This window comes from Blennius ocellaris, assembly GCF_963422515.1.
Source record: "Blennius ocellaris genome assembly, chromosome: 10".
NCBI classification, from domain to species: domain Eukaryota; kingdom Metazoa; phylum Chordata; class Actinopteri; order Blenniiformes; family Blenniidae; genus Blennius; species Blennius ocellaris.
In genome coordinates this window covers 14,325,186-14,345,215 of record NC_137659.1, presented here as the reverse complement: position 1 = coordinate 14,345,215, position 20,030 = coordinate 14,325,186, and the positions used below count along the sequence as shown (strand labels likewise).

Here is a 20,030-nt window from a genome sequence, read left to right as displayed (position 1 = left end):
TATAAAGAGTAAAAGTGAATTACCAAAACAAGACAAACGGGAACATAAAAAAAACAAACTTTTACTTTTATATAAAACAGTGTAATGCTCTGAACCTGGACCAGAGCTGATTAAAACGTTCTCCTCGTCAACACCGCAGCTGCAATTGAAACTTGAACCGACAAAGTCAAACTCGGCTTCACAGGTCTTTGAACAGAGGATGCTGCAGCGCCTCGCCGGCTGTGATCCTGGTTCTGGGGTTCAGGTCCAGGAGGCGGTCCAGCAGGTCGTAGGCCTCATCGGGAACTCTGTCCCAGCCCTGCTTGTCCTCCACCAACCCTTTTGCGAAGACGGTTTTGGTTTCCTGGCTGCCTGGATGTCCCTGCTCGTTCTGGGCGGGAGGCTCAGCGGCTGCAGCTTGGCGGTTCTTTGACGCGGAGCCGCGTGGGGGCGGGACTTCCTGGATCCTGCGATCGTCTTTGCCGTCAGCAGGAAGCGGCGCGCCTTCACCCGGTCGGCATTTTCGGAGCCTTTCGCACATTTTCCTGAGGTCCTGTCGGACGAAGTCCCAACTGCACACCACCGCTTTGCCTGAGTGAAGTTCAAACAACCGAAACCAGTTTACTCTCCACAACAAAAAAAACCTAGTGATGCAGAAGTAATGTTGCACTGCCTCTTAAATTAGTCAGCAAAAAATTTGAGTACAAACCGAATGACTTGGCCGCCTGGATGGCCTCTTTAGAGCCCCGCACGCTCATGATCTGAGTGAGAGCAACCAGGTCATCGCCGGCTTTGAAGAACGGGTAGCGGCCGCTGAGGAGCGACAGCAGGATGACGCCGGCTGACCACACGTCGATGGCTGCAGAGCACGAGAGAAGAGCAGGTTGTGTTCCTTCGTCTGGAAAATAAGCTTTTACTACTAAAGCACACGCAGGAAAAGGTTCCTTCCCCAGGCTAGAACAGTGCTTTCTGCGTAATTAGGACTTTTGGTTATTCATCGTGTGTTTGAACGTTATTCCCGGGACCCACCGGTGCCTTGGTTGGGACACTTGGTGAGGACTTCTGGAGCTCGAAACCCAGACGTTCCAGCTCTCGGGGCGACTTGCTGCCTCCTTTGATTGAACGGGACACACAAAACAGAGCACTTGTGAAGAGTTGCACTCACATAATACACGTCATTAGAATCTACTCATGCACTTTACCGTTAAACGTTTTATAGATTTGCTCGAGACACTGCCCTAATGGAAGACATGTCTCACATGGACAATGAGTAGCAGGTTTCTACGTTTTCATCATATGGCCCGGTGGCGAGAGACGGGACTGGGTCCTCTGGTTTGGCGTGGTTACCTGCTCAGGCAGACGTTGCAGACCTGGTTAGTGAGGTAGCAGTGGCAGGTGAGGCCCGGCTGCACCGCCTTCTGAGCTTTCTGACGGCTGCTCTGACTCTCCACCAGCTTTGGGCCCCGAGTGGCCAGAGGAACTGATTTGGTCGGCTTCATGAGCTGAAGGGGGGGGAGGGGAAGAGTTTTATGGATGAAATAAGACTGGAAGTGACACATTTGTGTTAAAACATTTGAAATTCACCATCAAAACCAATAATATCATGATTTTAGCCATTCTAAATATAAAGTCAAATGACATAATACATGCCAACAGTTTAATAGGATATTTTAATCGATTATGGTAACATTTGAACAATAATCTAATAAGTTATTTCATTAAGGAGTAGCATATATATATATATATATATATATATATATATATATATATATATATATATATATATATATATATAAATGTAATAACTGCAGCCAATATTGTAATAACACATGAAAAGGACTGAATTTGTTCAGTATTTTTTGTAGTTTGTGCAAACTGGCTATCAAAATAAGTCTGTGTGGATGATGTAATCAGCACTGAAGAAACACACTGCAGCACTGTTATAATATTCAATTACTGATTCCTACAATCACCCTCTAAATAGAATGCTATGTTTATTTCTCTTCTCTTTTTTTTTTTGACAAAAAAAGTTTTGACAGTTGTGGTGAAGAATGGGACTGTGTGACGACGTAGTCATCTTTCAGGATCCGACTTTCCTTCTGACTCACTTCTATTTTACACGGCGCTTGTTTGGTGGTGGAAGGAGTTGGTGTGCAGCTGTTCAGGCTCCTCTCTCCGAACACCGGCCTTGGCGCTTTGCACGGTCTGGTCAAATCCTAAAGAAAAAATACAAACGTAAATACCAAAAGTGAGTCACATAGTAAAGCTATCCAGACAATCCCAAACCCAACATCAACTCTATATTGTGGCATCAACTGTGATTTCTGCTTCTTTCTCAGTGGACAAAGGGTAGGGAAGAAAGAAATGTAATCAAATATAAAAATCGACCCAGTGCAGACACCTTTGTGTGTTTGGTGCGTGAGCAGGTGGTTGTAAAGGTGGTGGTGACGCAACGCGCTTTTTTATTTGGTGCTTTCTGAGTGGCAGAGGAGGACGTGCTGGTGGAGGAGGAAGAGGAGGAGGAGGAGGAGGAAGGTGGCAGGGCCGCTGGTTGCTGTGCAGGCCGAGGCGGTGGAGCGGAGGAAGTGGTGGCGGCAGCAGCAGCTTTGCTGGTGATCTTTGGAGGAACTCTAAGTGGCGCTTTGCTGTCCTGTGTGGAACCGTGCTTCTCAGTGGCCCCGACACCTTTCTGCAACGACTTCTGCCTCACCACCTTCAGCATTTCAATCTGGGTGTCGGCTGTACCCTGAGCCAGGCCGAAGTCCACCAGTGCGTACCTGCATTGACCAAAGCACAAGAAACAAGATTTCAAAAGATGACGAGCGGTCACTGGGAGAACGACACGAGTTGTAAGAATACTCAAAACGACAGGAATCCAACATTACTTACGCTTTTCGTTTCCTGTTGTACAGGAAATTGTTTGGTTTGATGTCCCGATGAATGATTCCAAACTGGTGGATGTGTTTCAGGGCTCTCAGCAGGTGGTAGATGTACAGACGGACCTCCTCGAAACTGAGTGACTCAATAATATTCTGAAAAAACACATGTGGGGAAATTAAAAAAAATTAATCTATGATTGAATCTGAGGAAAAAAAAAAAAAAGATTCAACATGTTACAACGTGATTCAGAACATACCACAATGGCCTGATGCTCCACGTAGGGCATCACGATGACCACATGATCCTCTTTTCTGAAGCAGTATGTCACCCCAATCACGTTCTCCGTGCCTCTGCAAAAGGGAAACCTTTTTGTTTACAGTGCCATGTTTGACAAACGCCAACTCCCAGCAAAAGAAAATAAACCTCCCATCATAAATGCACATTCAGAAGCATGCGGAGCCTGCTGACCCTGCCAACGCGGCACTGAAGTGCATAGATTCGTGCTGAATCATACGACAAGAGGCAGATGAGGAGCCCACACACGCATTCGACACGGCATAAAAATAATATTTAAATGGAGCTATTCCCGATTCGCAGGTTTGTATCATTATCACAAAGATCATGGATCAACCACTTGTAGAGCGCAAGTCTCATCATCTTCATATTCAAAGTTGTCTCGTCTCCTACAGCGTGTGATCAATACAAATAGAGGAGTGAAATAGTGTGACATCAGCTAAAAAGATATTATATATTCACCTTGTGAAACCAGATCTCTCAGTGTTATGGACTTGTCAAAATCAAGCTTGATTACAGTTACAATAATTTGTTTATTACAGGTTCAGAAACTAAAAAAAAAACAACCCCCACCAGCCTCAAACACTTATATGGATTTCCCGCCCCCCTTTTCTTTGATGAAGTGAAATCTCCTAACATAAAGGCCTAAGACGGATTCTTGACAGATGAATGGGTGAAAAGAGGGATCCAAAAATACCGCGAGGTTTGTCAGAGACAGCGCCAGACTCACCCTGCCACCGTGAGACACTGCAGCTCAGCGGCGACGCGTGTTGGGTGGCTGGTTGGGATGAGGTGCTTCAGGGCAAACGTCTCTCTCTTCCCATCCAGCATGTGAGCCTCAGCCAAGTACACCGAGCTGAACGTACCTGACTCACAGACACAAAGCTTTAAATGCATCAAGAGCTCCGCTTCGGGAAAAATCCAATAAAGCAAACAAATGACGGTCATATCTGAAATGTGAAATGCTGGCGGAGAAAGTTAAATGTGCGCCATGTACCTTCTCCGATTTTGTCTATGATGCGGAAAACCTTGGCCAGTTGAGGAACGGCTCTGTAGAGGTATTCAATATCCGCCTCCACGTCCCCTGAAGGTACACACAGAAATATTCCAGTTACGCATGCACATATTGTTTTATTTAAAGCCATATCTCCCTTTAAAGATCAACCAACAGCAGATCCAGGAGATTATAGAGATGTAAGAGTCACATTATTATCAGGATTATACCATCAGGACTGACACCAAACAGTCTATAAGCAGTAATAGACGACGGATGGATACAGACGATTTTTTACATTTCTTTAGAATAAAAATGTTAAACTCAAGATTGTTGTGACGGTGGAATTCGCAGTTAAATCGCTTCACTTTGATTTTATGCAAAGTTTCATCAATGAATCAAGGTTTTATTCTTCATTAAGTTATCAAATGGATCTAATCTCCAAGAACAAATGTTGACTATATACTAAAACAGGAGATTATTCACGTAGGAATTGCCTGTGCCATGAATACATGCCAGTGTATCTGTGCTATACATATATATATATATATATATATATATATATACACACACACACATATATATGCGAATGTCGAGCTCACTTGGTAATTTGCTTTTCCTGGGATTTCTGTCAGATGGGAGGACGAAGCCCCCCGAGTTGAGGCCATCCGGGCAGTGAGGAGAGACCTCCATCTGGGAACCACAGCAGAGAAACCAACATTTAATAAGGAACACAGCCAACAAGTTAATCTTGAGTTGTATCTGGTTTAAATGACTCGAGGAGTTCGCAGTCAATAAAGTTGTTTGAACTATCGAACAGACGCAAAACAAAGAAGACACTCACCGCTTCAGTTCGTTTGAAAGGACAAAATGACTTCAAATACACGCGTTAAAAACAAAAAAAACGCTTTCAAAGTCGTGGAGAGTTTATTAATCCGGGGAATGTTGATCAGTTCAAGTCTCGGTGTAAGAGTTTGGGTCACTCTTCCTCCATGAAGATTTTTCCGCCTACAAACTCGGCGCTAAAAGTGACGTCGGCCAAATCTCGCGATACGATGACGTAGGCAGTGAGCCCCGCCAACTCAACGGTCACGTGTGAGTTTAGAAACCATTCAAAAGAAATCATTAATGCCAATTAATGGGGAAACAACAAAAAAAGTACACATATAATATAATAATCTATTTTTAAATGAGAAATAATTTTTCCTGCGACCCTAAAATAAATTGTATTTCACAATCCACAAAAATATTTAAAGGCGACATCATAAGGAATACTAATAAAGAAAAGTAAAAATGATCAGATAAAAAGGGAATCTTATTTATGATTAAACTCATTTTGAGTAAATTAGAAGAGGTTGCTGCGGCATCGTAAGGCTTCAAAGAGAGGATCGATTTTTAGCTCGCTGTCAACAGTATACCATGTCAACAGAAGATTGCTCTGCAACTGGTGCGCCAAAGATTCTTCCAGATGTTAAAAGGATTCCAGCCGTCTGACCTACTTTAACCCTTTTTGTATAACATCTTTCGTGTGGATTTCAGTGCATTCTGTCGTCCAGATGGGAACTCAGACTCGACACCAGCTCGACCTGAGTGCCCCTAATTCTGACCGGAACAGGTTTGGGCCTCCTGTTTTAAAAGTTTACAGTCAATTATTTTGTCTTTGAGGTTTTAAGCCGCGGGTGGTTGTTAAAATGCCAGCCAACAAAGTGTCCCACAATGTCCCTGTATTCCTTTTCATTCCCTTCCTTAATCAGAAAAAAACAAAACAAAACAAAACATTTGAGTTGTCAGAAAAAAGAAAAAAGAAACATTTTATGGAGCAGGTAGAGTTGGTTGGCTGTAAAAAAAATATGTTTTAACTTTTTAATTTAACAATGTTTTCAGTCAACAAAGTACTATTTTTAAAACACTTGTTCAATCAATAGAACAGCCCACAAACCCTGCAGGTCATCCCACAAATGTATGTTCTTTAGGAATACTGTACCATTATTTATTCTGAAAGGAATATTGTTACAATCACAAAAAACACGCAACAATTCTCTTACTATATGTATAGAATTTAGTTTTGATATTTTTATCCTCCAATGTATTTTTTATGGGGTGGACTACATTTAAATTAGAGATTATTTTCTTCATTTGGTGATTGTTCTTTTTTCAGTTTTAAATGTCTTTCTTCCTCAGTAAACACTAAGTCACTGAATACATTAATGTGTAAATTTTTCTGAAAGTTTATTGATCCACTTGAGGTTAATTTACTTCTCTAACATCTCGGCAGCAGCGACCCACTAATAAGTAAAACTATCCCAAATGGGCTGAACTTGAAAATCTTTACACATTGTTAAAAACAATTGAAAAATATCCAGAAGGACTTATTAAACAAAGAAGTCAGTTGTCAAGATGGAGCTGAGACACCAAATAACATCAACTTTATTAAATTCATAAATACACTCACGGATACAATTACATTGTTAACATTCTAACCAACACAACTTGTTTTGCTTCATGTTTGAACAGGCAATTAAAACAATGACAACTTATAAGCTAAATCTCGAAGGCGAGAGACATAAAACATTGCCTATAAATACCACTGTCACAGTCAAACGAAAGCCAGCGTCACTTCTAAAATATGCCGTCAAATATGCCAATGAAACTCTCCTCTTCTTTCTTCTTGTAGCTGAATGTATAGAAAGACGATAAAGGGTTATTTTTTCAAACAAAATGTATTGTAATGAGTCAAAATAAAGATCCTAAAGTGATATATTGTCAACCACCTGGTGTTTAGAGATGAGCTGGCAGCTGCTGGGATGTTGACTTCTGAGAAGAAATCAAACCTTGTGGTTGCCTGGGCAACATTAGGAAGCTGTGGTTGAATGTCTGGTTTTTTAGCGGCAATCTGCTGGCTGCAAATGTTTGTTGGCTGCAAAAAAAAAAAAAAAGAGGGGAGGGGTTGTTTGTCAAGTCAAGTCACTCCTGACAGTAGCTAATATTTTAGAAAAAAAGATACCACATATATTTTGAAGGAAAAAGAAAATTGAATTAAATTAAAATTAAAATGTTGTGTAATGAATTCATGGAATGTTTATTTTTCAACTGACCACAAACAGAAACACTGTTACACACGTACACACCTTGTTCTTCCAGTCGATCGTGATTCTCTTTTGCGACGTGACGAACTGAGGCAATGGTGAAAAGCCCAAGTCTCTGAATTCAGGATTCAAGGTCGATGTCAATCTAAACCACACAAATGATGAAACTTTAGTGGGAGAGTCTATTTTAATGTGAATTTTTCTAAAACCCTTTTTTTTTTTAAATTCTTGGATGTCTGAAACAATTTATCACTGTGATTTGGGGTGCTTTGTTTGTTGGCCTCACCTCTGTGTGGTAGTGTTCGTGGTTACGCGGGGTTTGGCTTGTGAGCGGCTGAGAGGTGGAGGTGGAGGTGGAGGAGGTGTGGATGGAGCAACAAAGTCTGTACAAAGCACAAGAGGAATTGTCACAGTTGTGAAAGTACATCCCTCAACAACAATATTGGAGGTTTCTGGAAACATGACATTGGAAGTGTTGTAATAATAATAATAATACATGTAATGTAAAAGCGACAGCATTGATTTCTTTGTTGCTCCTCCTCAAATCAACCATACCAGGGATGCTGTACAAGGGACGCCGATGGCTCTGAGGTTGAGCGTCAGCTGTACGTGGGGGCGACAGTGACCCGCTGGCGAGCACCAGGTCGTCCTCGTCGAAGTCGCCCCAGTCGCCAGAGTCCTGCCATTCAGTCCCAAGCTCAAAGCAGACTCCTGGGATCTGGTCAAAGGGAGGCTTCTTCCAAGACGCTTCCTGGTGGGGCCGCGGCGCTGAGGACGCTGAGCTGGTTGTATTCATTTGACGGGAATTCTGGTTGGATTTCTGACTCCTGCCACTCATTTGTGGGATCCTCCACGTCTGGGAATCTGATGGTTTTTAAAAAATAATGGCGACACCAATACGTTGTCCTGCACCTTTTTTTTGAACATTTGCAACATGTTAAAGAAACCCTATATCTCCTCAAATAAATCCCTGGTTGTTTCCTTTGTTTTTTCTAGTATCATATAATTTCTGATTGTGTGGTACTTTGCAATGTGTAAACAGTCTTTCCTGCATTACTTACTGGTCGTTTACTGAAAGGACAAAGACATCTATCAGGGTGGTACCAGTTGATTTTGACTTGATTTGAACATGAAAACCAATAATGGGTTTTGTCTGTATGTATATTTGACTGTAAAGTAATTAACAACACTTTGATAGTGGGATGCAGAAGGAGTCAGGGCGGACTTTCCTATCATCTGGTGCTAATCGTCCACATCATCATCACCTGATCTGTTGCACACATGTGGGAATGTGTCGGGTTTTAGTTGAATTACTTAAAGCCACTACCTCTGTCCAAGTCATCTAGACTATTCATGTCTTGAGCGCAGCCTCCACCGGTCAGATCAACCACAGCCTGCGGTCTCACTGGGTCCTTGGCGTGGATTTGATCGTACCTGCAGGTTTAATTCATAGAAAAGACCAGTGAATCGTGTCGACTAATTATTTTCACAAGGGTGTTTTTTTCGTCGGTCTTATTGACGTGCTTGAATTTGAAACGTTCCCCCTGCTTACCAGCAATTAGGACGAAGCATCGCTTTGGGTTTGTAGGAAAACTCCTTCATGCTGGCAGACACAGACTCCTCATTCATTTTCAGCTGGGGAAGTAAAACAGAAATATTAACTTTCGGTTAGAAAGAACATCAACCCCAAAATGTGTCTCTGACAAAGCTAAACTCAATATTTGCAAGAAAAGTAATTTCCCAAATGTATCGAACACGTGATTTGAGACTTTTAGACGAAAATGTTCCCACCTTCAAACATTGTGTTTCTACCTTCAGGCGTTTGACCGGGGTCCGCTCCAGTGTGTCGCATCTGCTCCTCAAGTCTTTCAAATAAGAGGTGAAACTGGATTCTTGGTTCGAAGACCTTTTCCGTGTCATGGTTACACCCAGTTTACCTTCAGGGGGAAAAAACAGCACAAGCGATTTGATAAAGGGCAAGAAGAAGAATTCTTTAGTAACACACAATAAATACAAACTGCAACCAAACACGTGCAGAGTCAAAGATGTTCCCTTTTACTCACAACAGTCATGAGCACAGAGTTCCTTATTCTTGCAGACGTGGTTACATCGTCTTTTATTGCCTGCAACTGATGCAAACAGAGGAAGGTTTCAACACAGCAATGCAATGCTTCAACAGAATGACCAATAACAAATCTCTAGTGTATTACCTGGGTCTTTACTGGATGTGGCAGTTGCAGTCTGGGTTGCAGACAATGATCCCTTGGTCGACTGCTGTGGTTCCTGTCTGGTGGGATATTGTGTTGTGGTGCATGGATGTTCAGTCTTCCAGGCGGAAGAGAAGCACAAACTGAACTTTTGTTGGACGTCCAGGCCCACTACCAAGCAGACAAAAGGGAATCAAGTGCTCTCCATGAACAGTGCATCTCAGCAAGTATGAGATTTCCTTTTATCGTATCAAGAATGGTATTTGCTTTAAAAACTTTTAAATGTCAATCGTTATAACAAAATATGATCTTTACCACAATGTCAGCGTTGAAATATGTTAGAAACACTGAACACCAAACTGATGGGAATGTAAACAAATATGTATTTGTATTTAACGGTGATGTGTTACGTTTTGTTTTTTTTAATCTAAAGGGATTTCTTTGGTTTACCATAGTCTGCGCTGATGACATGAACACTTATTTCTTCTCCTTTCAAGGCCTTTGATACCTCGATTTTCTTTGACCAACTGCCAGACTTCAATAACATCGAGTCACTGGAAAACACACAAAAAGGATTGCCGCTGAAAATCAAGAGAATAACGTCTTTTAAACAGACATGGATACTCTTTGTTTTGACTTAGTGACTGGGCCACAGAGAAGACGGGATATGTCGAGGGCTACACATGGGTGTCGATGGCGTTAGCGTGTCAAACATGTTTTCTTGTGCGGTGAGAAGCCAAAATTTGTGTTTGTTTTTTTTATTCCTCACGTAATTCTCTGTCGAAAGACCACGGTGTTGTCAGCGTCTCCAATGATCAGGGAGACGTAGTGGTGGTCTGAGGTTGTTCTCCTGGAGGTCAGCTGCACTCGGTTCATCAGGCTTACTTTCACAAGAATCTCAGCAGTCGTCTTGCTGTACCTGGGAAGCTACAATACACAAAATAGCTCCACTGAGATTGATAGAAGAGAGGACTGAGACAGACAGAGCTTTATTTAACAGTAGATCTGGAATGACACATGAACGAAATCATTTACGTAATTAGAAGAAGACATCAGAAATTGGTAGTTTTTTGTTTTTTTTAAACGCAGCTTATGGGAGAAAGTCAGAGTGGATTTCATGTGGGGGCCATAATCAAGATGTAGTTTCGGAGTCTCTTAAGAATCAGCATTTCTTTTTTATTAATCTAACAGGTACAATGGGAATGTTAATGAGTGACAAGTAGAAACAGAACTCGGGGACTTATTTACCTGTTCCAGAGTAAAGTCGTACTTTGGGAGGTGTACAACAGATTCTCTGATTTGGTTTCCAAATGGCGGATGTCTGTTAAGAATCTGTACGAGAAACATTAAAATGAGCAGAGGTGACACCAAAATCTTGATTTCGGCTGCTTTACAGACTTTTACTTGTTTTCTGCAGGTCGAGCAAATACAAAGGTATCGATAAAGAACACAGAGGAAGAAAAAAAAATCCCAAATGTGCAACATACAAACCCAAATTCAAAGAGAAGCCTGACTGTAGTGAGACAACGCAACAGTGCTATCCACTGTACTGTCCTGCTGCCTTTAAATAAATGTTTTGAATGATACAATTACGTTTGGAGTTAAATTCATTTATGTTATTGGTTTGTTGTTTTTTTTAACTCAAACTGACCAACTCGAGCTCTCTGGGGTTGGTTTCCTCTATTTTGCTGAGGGTTGTGAGGCCAGCATTCACCATGGCAGTTGACAGACTCTGGCCTGCAAAAACACCGGCTGTTATTAATCGAATGTTACAATTCACTTGATTAATTGCACTTACTTACTGTAGAGAAACTGAGGTACGAATACATTGTTACCTCACATGTAAATTGCACAGTGCATTCATGTCTGTGGTGGACGTTGTGGGCACCGCAGTGTGTTTACCTATCTTCTCCAGCTGTTTGGACACATAGGGCGAGTTTTCCCATAGTTTGGCTCGAAAGCACTTCGCCAGGATGAGAGAGTTGAGCACGGCAGAGAAACCTATTTTGGATCGCTGACTCAGAAACTCAGATAGACCTGATTAGAAACAAACACAAAGTTGCTTTTAAATGTTGCCAGAACAATTTGCTTCAGTTTGTCTATGATAGCCCAACATACATCGACTGATGCGCATCCCAACCCTGAAGATCCTCGCCGTGTCCTGTGTCAGTCCAAACTCTTGAATTGAGATAGTGCCCAACTGAGCCTGAATCAAGCTACAAGGTAATACACACACACACACCAAACAATCAAGACTGTGCACCTCAAACTGAATGGTTTTACAACAGGAAACAGACTGGATGACTCCACTTACCAATTCACTTTCATGTCACTGGATTTGATTTTTCCTTCCATGGGAAATCTGGGGAAATCAATTCAAATATCCCCTTGTGTTTTTGTCTTTAACCATGTTGTACAATAAGTCAGTAGCGTTTCTCGATGTAAATACTCGGTGGGGCAAGATTCAGGTCTAGTAAAGTGGGTGCACAACCTTTAAGCCATATAGGCGCTGATCCCGTAAAAATGTTGAGACTTGGAGATCGCCGATCAAAAAAAAAAAAAAAAGTCAATGATAGGATTTAAACCAGGTCTGGCTGTTTAAGAGATGTCAGCTCAACCATTCAACCACCGGTAAAGCCACTGATTTATGTGATTCTTAAAATGTTTTGTTCATGGCGTCACACAGGTTTCCACTAGTTTCCTTAAGTTTACTACTAAGTTTCTCGCCCCACTAATGCACCACCAGGAAGAAACAATCTGAAACCGCGAGAGGAGACCAACGACCAGGGAACACTGTCCTCACATAGTAGTTATGTGCTATATAAGAGGAAGTTTAATTCAGAGACAAGAAAATATAGTAGATAATCTTAAAAAATGAAAAGCATACTTTGCATGCAGTCCTATCTGGTTAACACTAGGTGGGGATCAACCCCACTTGCCCCTAATGAATAGTTGCCCCTGCAATAAGTTCATATCAGGGGTAATGAAGCTGTACATGTAGTCGGTGATGAGGAAAAGCTTTCTTACCTGACGGTGATCCTGTTCTTGTCCCTGTTCAAAGTGTTCAAAGACCTCTTCTCATTCACTCTCAGCTGAATGGCACTGAACTCCCTGCTCTTTGACACCAGCTCCACCTTTCAAAACACGCAAACGGCAACGACCTTTGTGAACTTCTTTATGCTGCTTAATCATGTCATGACTACTAAAAGAGTACATTTCCTTGAACGAGAACCAACAGTTTGGTCTAATCAATGCGGCGAGAAAGAAAGGACAGCAGGTCAGACATTTCTGCATCAAGGATAAGTCTGTAAAACCAAGGATTCATAAGCAGCACAGGCTCCGGGTACAGCTGAATACAGTTTCAATGAAATAAATTAGTGAAGAAAGCCTACCAGGTCAGACAGGTTCTCCGTGCCCACCACTTTACTGAACTGTTTCATGGTTTCAAAGGCGACACAATATCTCGCCATCAACGTGCCAGCCTCTGCAATGAGGAAAAAGTCTGATATTCTTTAAGCTCAGAAGGAAATGCAATTGCTTAGATGCAGGTTTTTCACAACCAGAGATGTAGAATGTCCAGATAATGCACCCCCCCCCCTCCCCAATCATCTTAACTAACTCCTATTCCACCTGAAGGTTTGATGTTGATGTCCTCGTCCATATCGATCAGGTCAATGGAGGACAGGGCATTCAAGTTCTTCAGACATAGCTCTAAGAAAATCAAACATCATAAACTTCAGCAGTGAAATGAGGCACTACTGTGTACGTAAGAATAGAAACTTGAATTAATTCAGAACCAAACCTCCGTATACCAACGTGCATATTCACATGGAGAGAACAGATGTTATCTACCTTGCAATTTTGCTTCGATGCCACATCTGTCCAAGTCAGCCGAGAAACCTGAAATGACAAGACACTGAATTGAGGTTTGTAAAGCTTCAAATGACATTGAACACTGACATAGATGATGGACAGTGTTCCTAACAGCTGCTGTGTGTTTTTGGGCTCTGACCATAGTACGTGGGGTTCTTCAGCGCTCTGATGTACAAGAAGGTGGAGCGAATCCAGTCCAGAGCCATGCCGACGTCGCTGATGGTTTGGAGAACAATTTCAGCATTCAGGTGCTCCACCAGGTGGCCGTGGAGGCTGTGGAAACAAAGTGTGCTATTATCTCACGTATTAAAGAGAAAATCCCTCTCCTGTATGTGTTGCTATCCAAACGAAAGCAAGAGACTGAAGTGACGCAGGTATTTTTTTTTTACCTGCTCTCAATGATTTCCATGCCACTCATAAGTTTACTGTATTTCTCTTTGGTTTGGATCTTGGTCATTATCACTGCAGTGGCTGACGTGTCAAACTGGCAGAGGGTAAGCGCAAAGAAAATGATCTTTTCGTGCAAGTCGTTTCACAGACCATTTTTTGCAAGAGCTCATCCGTTGTGATTTCCATTTATTACCTGTGGCCTGCCAGCCCGGCCAATCATCTGCAGCAGGTCAGCCTCGCTGTACTCCTCACAAGAACCTGCGACATACTGCATGGTGGACTTAATCACAACCAGGTGAGCGGGCAGATTTACTCCCATGGCCAGAGTCCTGGTGGTAACTGGGCAGCAGAAAGCGCAGCACAAATAACAATCGAACCATTATGAACTGCAACAAAAAATTCAGTTTTCTCAATATGGTGATGTTCCCATTGCTATGTATTATTTTGACATGAGTTCAGCCTTAAAGGCCAACATCGGTGTTTGTTAAACATTGCCGCTGGACATACTCGTCTTACGGTTACACAGTTGGCGTTGTGGTGTGTTGTAACAATTTGTGCGAGTTATAATTCAACTTGTGATACCTGTTTGTCCTGTTTTAAGTTTTGTGATGATATGATAATGTCTTACACGCCTTGCTTCCTATCTCTATGTGAGAGCACAAAAATCAAACTGTGTTTGTGCCTTACAGAGAACGGGTAGGTCTCCCAGAGTGAAGGCCTCTTCGATCATCTTCCTATCCGACACATGAACTCCTGCATGGTGGAAACCGACTCCTAACATAACCAGATCTGGACCACAGTCACAGTGCAAAGTTAAAATTGGAAGCGTCAATAAATACTACACCACGTGTGTTTATGGCTCAAAGTTGTTGTTTAAGGCAAAAAAACATTTCAACACATCCATTTTCCCCCCGCTTTCTACAGCATTCAAGCTTTTCGTAAGACTTCATGATAGTGAAGAGAAAGTGAGGTTTTTCCAGGCGCCACGGTGGTCAAAGTTGCCCATCCTTATCCTGAGGGTTGTGCCCAGTTGACAAGGTTAAAATTAGATAACTTAAAACTACCTGTTCAACCTCTATTTATGAACAAAAGTGTGACTTCGAGCACAAAGCCTTACCTTTCAGTTTCGAATCCAGAATAGTACTGGCATATTTCATCAACCTGCAGAGTCAAGCAGGTCACAGGATTCCAGCAGAGCGAGCTGTCAAGGGACATAAATTCAACCATATACAATTGTCGATCGGGATGCGCCGTACCTCTGCTTGTGTTCAATGCTCATCACGAATCGAGTGTCTTTGGCCAGAACAGCAGCGGACTGCTGGGCTCCTTTCCTCGTGGAGCAAAACTAAAATAATACATAATATTCATACTGGAGTGACCCACACCTACATCACTTCATCATTGTGCAAGTGCACAACACAAATATCGGACGCACCACGAGTGCAGGCTTCTGATCAGAGTAAGTCTGGATGATGTTGGCCATCTTGTAGTTAAGTGACAAGTCAAACTTGAACTCTGACTGGTTGGAGCTGCAGGGGAATCCTAATATCACCTTCCTTAATTTTACCGGACGATGGCTCTCATCCATATTCAGACACGCCGCCGGGCCGCTCTCATTTGCCAGCCACTCGGCGATCTAGGGACGAGTATTGGGAAGCTCAATAATCTCTCAGAGGACACTGATTAACAGTAGATATGCAGCGGAAAGTTGGTCACTGGCTCCCTTCTTACGTCAGATATGTTGGGTATGGTAGCTGACACAGCCAAAAACCTCATGGACAGGCCTGCTTCTGGATTTTGTGAGGTCCTGTAGGCGTGAACCGCCTTCATCCTGCTAACTACCACCTCAAGGGTAGCGCCTCGGGTGGCATCCTTTACCACATGGACCTGGAAAAAAAAAAAAAAAACATTTTTCATTGTTCAAACAAATACTGGTGAGCAAGTAAACTGAGGCGAAACCACATAATAAACTATTGTTGACAATGATTAGCACAATTGGGGGGAGAGCTCAATGCTTCCCCACAACACATTCACCGAGATCAAGATGTGCGACCATTTAATGGTTAACCTTCAGTAAAATCCAACATTTAAAAAAAAGCGACTCATTGTGTGTCAATGCAGCTCGTTTAGAGAGCAACGGCCATTACGTGAGTGAAAAATTGAGACATACTCGCTGACCTCGTCAATGAGAAACAGCCGGACCAGCTGCAGCAAACAGTTGCTCTTCCATCTTCTCGTCATGCTGTCCCACTTTTCCTGAGAGAATACATGATAGAATACACCGAGGTAGTACGAGAATACAAGACTCCTAATAAAAGTTTGATTCAAAGCCGCTCGCTCCCTTTGTTTTTGCTGTTAAACTGAGATGCTGCATAGCGTCACACACCGGCGTGGTCAGGATAATGTGGGAGTCCTGAATCTCGAAGAAATCGTCAATTTCCGTGTCCCCAGTCAGCTCCTTGCAGATCAGCCCAAAGGGGCCAAATTTCTTCTTCCAATTCTCAAAGCACTGACTGCAGAGCGCTTTGATAGGGGCCACTTGCAAGAAAGAAAAAAAAAGAAGGCATCTTTTTAAGGACAACTTTATATCAGAGAAAGACCCGAAAACTAATTAAATCAAAAGTGACATAAAGGAAATTAAATGCATAAGAAATTCTATTTAAAAAAATGCGCTAAAGCAAATTCAACTTGAAAGAGAACATCAAGCTTATCATCAAGCGTACGTCCAAAAAAACCCAACATTTTATTTTAAAATAACTCTGTCGTTGTGGTTGTGGTGATAGAAAAATGAGCTGATCAAACACAAACAATGAGTATCTTTAAAGTCAACAACAGGCAGGAATCCTGTGTCGAGCTGCTGTTTTCATTTGAATGTTCTGACGATATGAAACGACTCTCGCTGTGACTGAGCCACATTCATTTAGGCTCTTCCTCAAGTGGTATTTAGCAGCTCATCCCCGTTCAAACTGAATCCTCACTATATACAGCTTTGACATCAGTCCAGGGTTCCTGTGTCTCCATCAACAGGCGGATGATGGCGAGCTCAAACAGCACTGTTTTGCCCGATCCAGTTGGAGCACACGCCACAAAGTTTTTATCTGTGTAAAGAACCTGTGAACAAACCAAACACTTTACTTTAAAAGATCCTTTCCTTGTGACCTGATATGACAAGAGATGTTTATATTCTTCCGTATATTTTCTCTGTTGTTTTCAAAATCGACTTACATCATCAAGAGCTTTGGACTGAACGTAGTTGAAGAAGGGGAACTCGTTAAATACAGATCTGAACTTGATCGCTGTATATACGCCGTGTATTAGGAAATCTAACCGCACGTCTTGTATAACAGTAATTCAAAAACTCGGCCACACTTGAGACACTCTCCAACAATTTTGAATATTTGCTACACAGCAAGGAAAAGGATACGGATTTCAGAAACCGGTCGCAAAACTCCAGAACCAGTGGAACCTGAAACGTGATGAGCACATATCATGTCATGACCTTAATTTTCAGTCAATTTCTGGCAAAATTACACATTTTAAATGTAGGATCTTTGCAAACAGTGAACGTGTGAAATTAAGGCCTTCTATCCAGGTCAACAGTAACTCACTGTAGACTACAACGAGTTAAAAAGGCCTAACTGCTACCATCCATCTGTTCCCCACCTAGTGACCAGTCTGCATCATTACAATTGAGCAGTCAATGGGTGGGGGGCTCACCTCATTTCACCTCATCCCACCCAAACACATTGTGGCAGCTGCTGCCATGGCGAGACACGGGCACACTCATTATCTGCGACGCTCTACAGAAGCTATCCCAGCGCTGCTTGATAAACCAGCGCGACACGGCGAGCGCAGCGCCAGTGCAGTGTGACACCTTGTATGTGGAGCGGCCGCGGCGTCATGGGCGGAACGAAAGCCCTCTTTGAGCCCATGTCCTGCGTCTCTGCATGTGGCGCCTGCCGCGAGGGTCGGCCGCTCGCTGCAGATGAGCCCAGAGGAGGGGTTGAGTGGGGGGGCTGAGAGGGAAAGGGAGGCACTGCGTGGCCAACTGTCGCCTGTGGTGGCTGAGGAGGAGGAGGCACTGTCGCCATGGCAACCTGACTGGGAAAAGTTTGAGGTGTGGATGTTGTCTGGCTGCCACCGCTGCCACTGAGGTCGTCCATTTTTGAAGAGTCACCTCCACTGGTCAATCCCTGCATCTTGAACAAGCTGTTGGGGGTGGTGGGGGTAAGAATTTAAAATGAAAGAGGAAGGAGACAGGGTGCTGCTGCAACGGTGTCTAAACTGAGTCGGTATTCTCACAGCGAGCCACAAGGCGATCATGTATTTCATAACATAGTCATGTTTTATTTATAAATCTCACTTGTACTGCACAGTTTTATCTTTAACCTTGTTCCATCTCCAATCCATAAAAGAGGTGTCTATTCCCAAAGTGCATTTAATACTGGAAGAAACATTCTTTAAATCATTCTTTTTTTTCTTTTCAATTTTTCATGAATGTGATGTAATTCCAGCAAGAAACTAACACTCACCTTCTTCGTAGCGGTGGGTTTTTGTTGCAGTTCAGAGACAAAAGGCCGCTCGTGGTTGGATGACGAAAGCCCTGCAGGCTGTCATCGACGCCACCGATACTCCGACAGCTATCCAGAGGATAGTCCCAGAATCTCTCTCCTTCAAAAAATCCAGGATATCTGCTTTTTGATGTCGGCGCCTTGACGCAAGCTGGACTTTTAAAAGGAGGTTGAAATGTCTTTTTCTCTGGAAAACCAATTGAGTAAATTGAGGAAGATGACGAGTTCCTAATAAAAGTGTTTTCAGATGCAATCTGGGCCTTTTTGAAAACGTACATTTCATAATTAGGGAAAAATATGTTTCACAGATTTGATCACATGACTAACACAGGAAAATAACATTTCCTGACACTTATTTGATATTTATGTGACAGCAAGAGAGGATTTTCATAATTTACTGTTTATGTGAAATCTGGAAAACGTTTAATCCTGTTTGAGCTTTCGTTTAATTAATTAATACAATTTATTGAAGTGGAACTTCAATAGGCATAACACAGAGTTTACTAAAGTCAAATGAAAGGAGCTCAACATACTGTATAGAGTGATGAGTGCCTCTGCCTCCTCTTGCATATCTTGAGTTGCTGGTATATGATTGAGAGACGGGGGTTCTTCCAGCTGCCATCGACTGGCCTCCTGAGGCATTGGCTTTCTGTTCAACACAATCGAGAAAATACATTAAAGAGCCAAAGAGGGATGCCTTGAAAAGGAATGAAGCAGCGCGTCTGTTTGACACTTACACTCTGTGTATATTGGGTTTATCAGAAAACTTAAGATCCATGGGTAAAGCGCTGTCGTCAGGGTCCAACATCTCAACAGATAATGCAGAAAATCACACATTTAAACACAAAGTCAAACACTCACTAACGGTGGTCAGAGACTTCTGGCTTAAGAGAAAAGACAGAGCAGAGATTTTTATTCATGTAAACAATAGATACGGTACTTGTATTGTGAATATGACAGGAGTTGTGTTTTGTAAATGCTGATACAAATTCAAAACAGCTCTGGTCCAGCAGCTATGGAGAACACGTACAATAAATGTGTTTATCAATCATTGTTTTTTGAATATTTGTCTAAAGAATAGTTAAACTCTCATTTAGTAACGCAAAACCCTGAGGTTTCAAACACATTTCAGTTCATGCAGCAGTGAATCGTTTCACAGACTCACAATCAAAGTATGGATTTATCGCTCAAGCTATTTTGTGAGCAGGAGTGTTGATATCTCTCCCTGCTGCCTCTTGCTATTCGGTTGTTAATTTTTGATCTCAGTGTTGCTAAATGTTACTAAAATAAGGCAACTCACTGCGTCCGTATTCAGGCAGCTACTACAAATTCAGGTACATCTATTGAAAGTTTTACAGCTATTGTCTCTTGCAATGTGATCGAAAGGGCCGAACTGAAACCTCTGGTGGGCTGGCTTCAGCCAAAAGGCCTTATGTTTAACAACGGCACCACCAATTTGAGTCATCTGAAAATATGACCAGGACATAAATAATATAGATGTTGGGACCATTCTTGCGATATACATGATTATAAACACTCATAGATGAACTAAAAGCACAGGTATAGGATTTAAATTAACACTAATATAGCTATGAAGGGTTAGCTATTAAAAGCATTAAACATGTTGGTTGCTTAAGGATTTATTTATTTTTTTTATAATTATTTTAACAATTCATGACCTCTCAACATAAAAATTGTGTAGTGCCTTGGTACATATATTTTATATGGTTAACTTGGCCTGAGAATGTAGCATTAG

At 42.2% G+C, this 20,030-nt stretch overlaps 2 protein-coding genes across 2 annotated transcripts; both read right to left on the bottom strand.

Moving 5' to 3' along the window:
* Window positions 1-178: 178 nt before the first annotated feature.
* Window positions 179-4,840, bottom strand: cdc7 (cell division cycle 7 homolog; the record flags this gene model as incomplete). The annotated part of the gene is made up of 11 exons (XM_080503054.1): window positions 179-570; window positions 689-838; window positions 1,009-1,091; window positions 1,327-1,481; window positions 2,088-2,195; window positions 2,381-2,756; window positions 2,869-3,011; window positions 3,116-3,209; window positions 3,884-4,019; window positions 4,151-4,237; window positions 4,750-4,840. 11 exons carry the CDS (start codon window positions 4,838-4,840, stop codon window positions 179-181), a joined length of 1,815 nt encoding a protein of 604 aa, XP_080359180.1.
* Window positions 4,841-7,515: 2,675 nt separating this feature from the next.
* On the bottom strand, window positions 7,516-19,082 carry hfm1 (helicase for meiosis 1; the record flags this gene model as incomplete). Its single annotated transcript, XM_080503053.1, has 34 exons — window positions 7,516-7,616; window positions 7,789-7,984; window positions 8,640-8,667; window positions 8,786-8,868; window positions 9,046-9,170; window positions 9,297-9,362; window positions 9,891-9,994; window positions 10,210-10,367; window positions 10,689-10,772; window positions 11,092-11,177; window positions 11,343-11,477; window positions 11,559-11,656; window positions 11,755-11,802; window positions 12,468-12,574; window positions 12,833-12,924; window positions 13,071-13,151; window positions 13,293-13,340; window positions 13,453-13,586; window positions 13,703-13,797; window positions 13,897-14,042; window positions 14,391-14,492; window positions 14,821-14,864; window positions 14,960-15,048; window positions 15,139-15,339; window positions 15,435-15,590; window positions 15,882-15,959; window positions 16,090-16,241; window positions 16,682-16,814; window positions 16,929-16,999; window positions 17,128-17,169; window positions 17,578-17,912; window positions 18,236-18,374; window positions 18,808-18,923; window positions 19,012-19,082. The coding sequence occupies 34 exons, from the start codon at window positions 19,080-19,082 to the stop codon at window positions 7,516-7,518; spliced, it is 3,744 nt and encodes a 1,247-aa protein (XP_080359179.1).
* Between the last annotated feature and the right edge of the window lie 948 nt (window positions 19,083-20,030).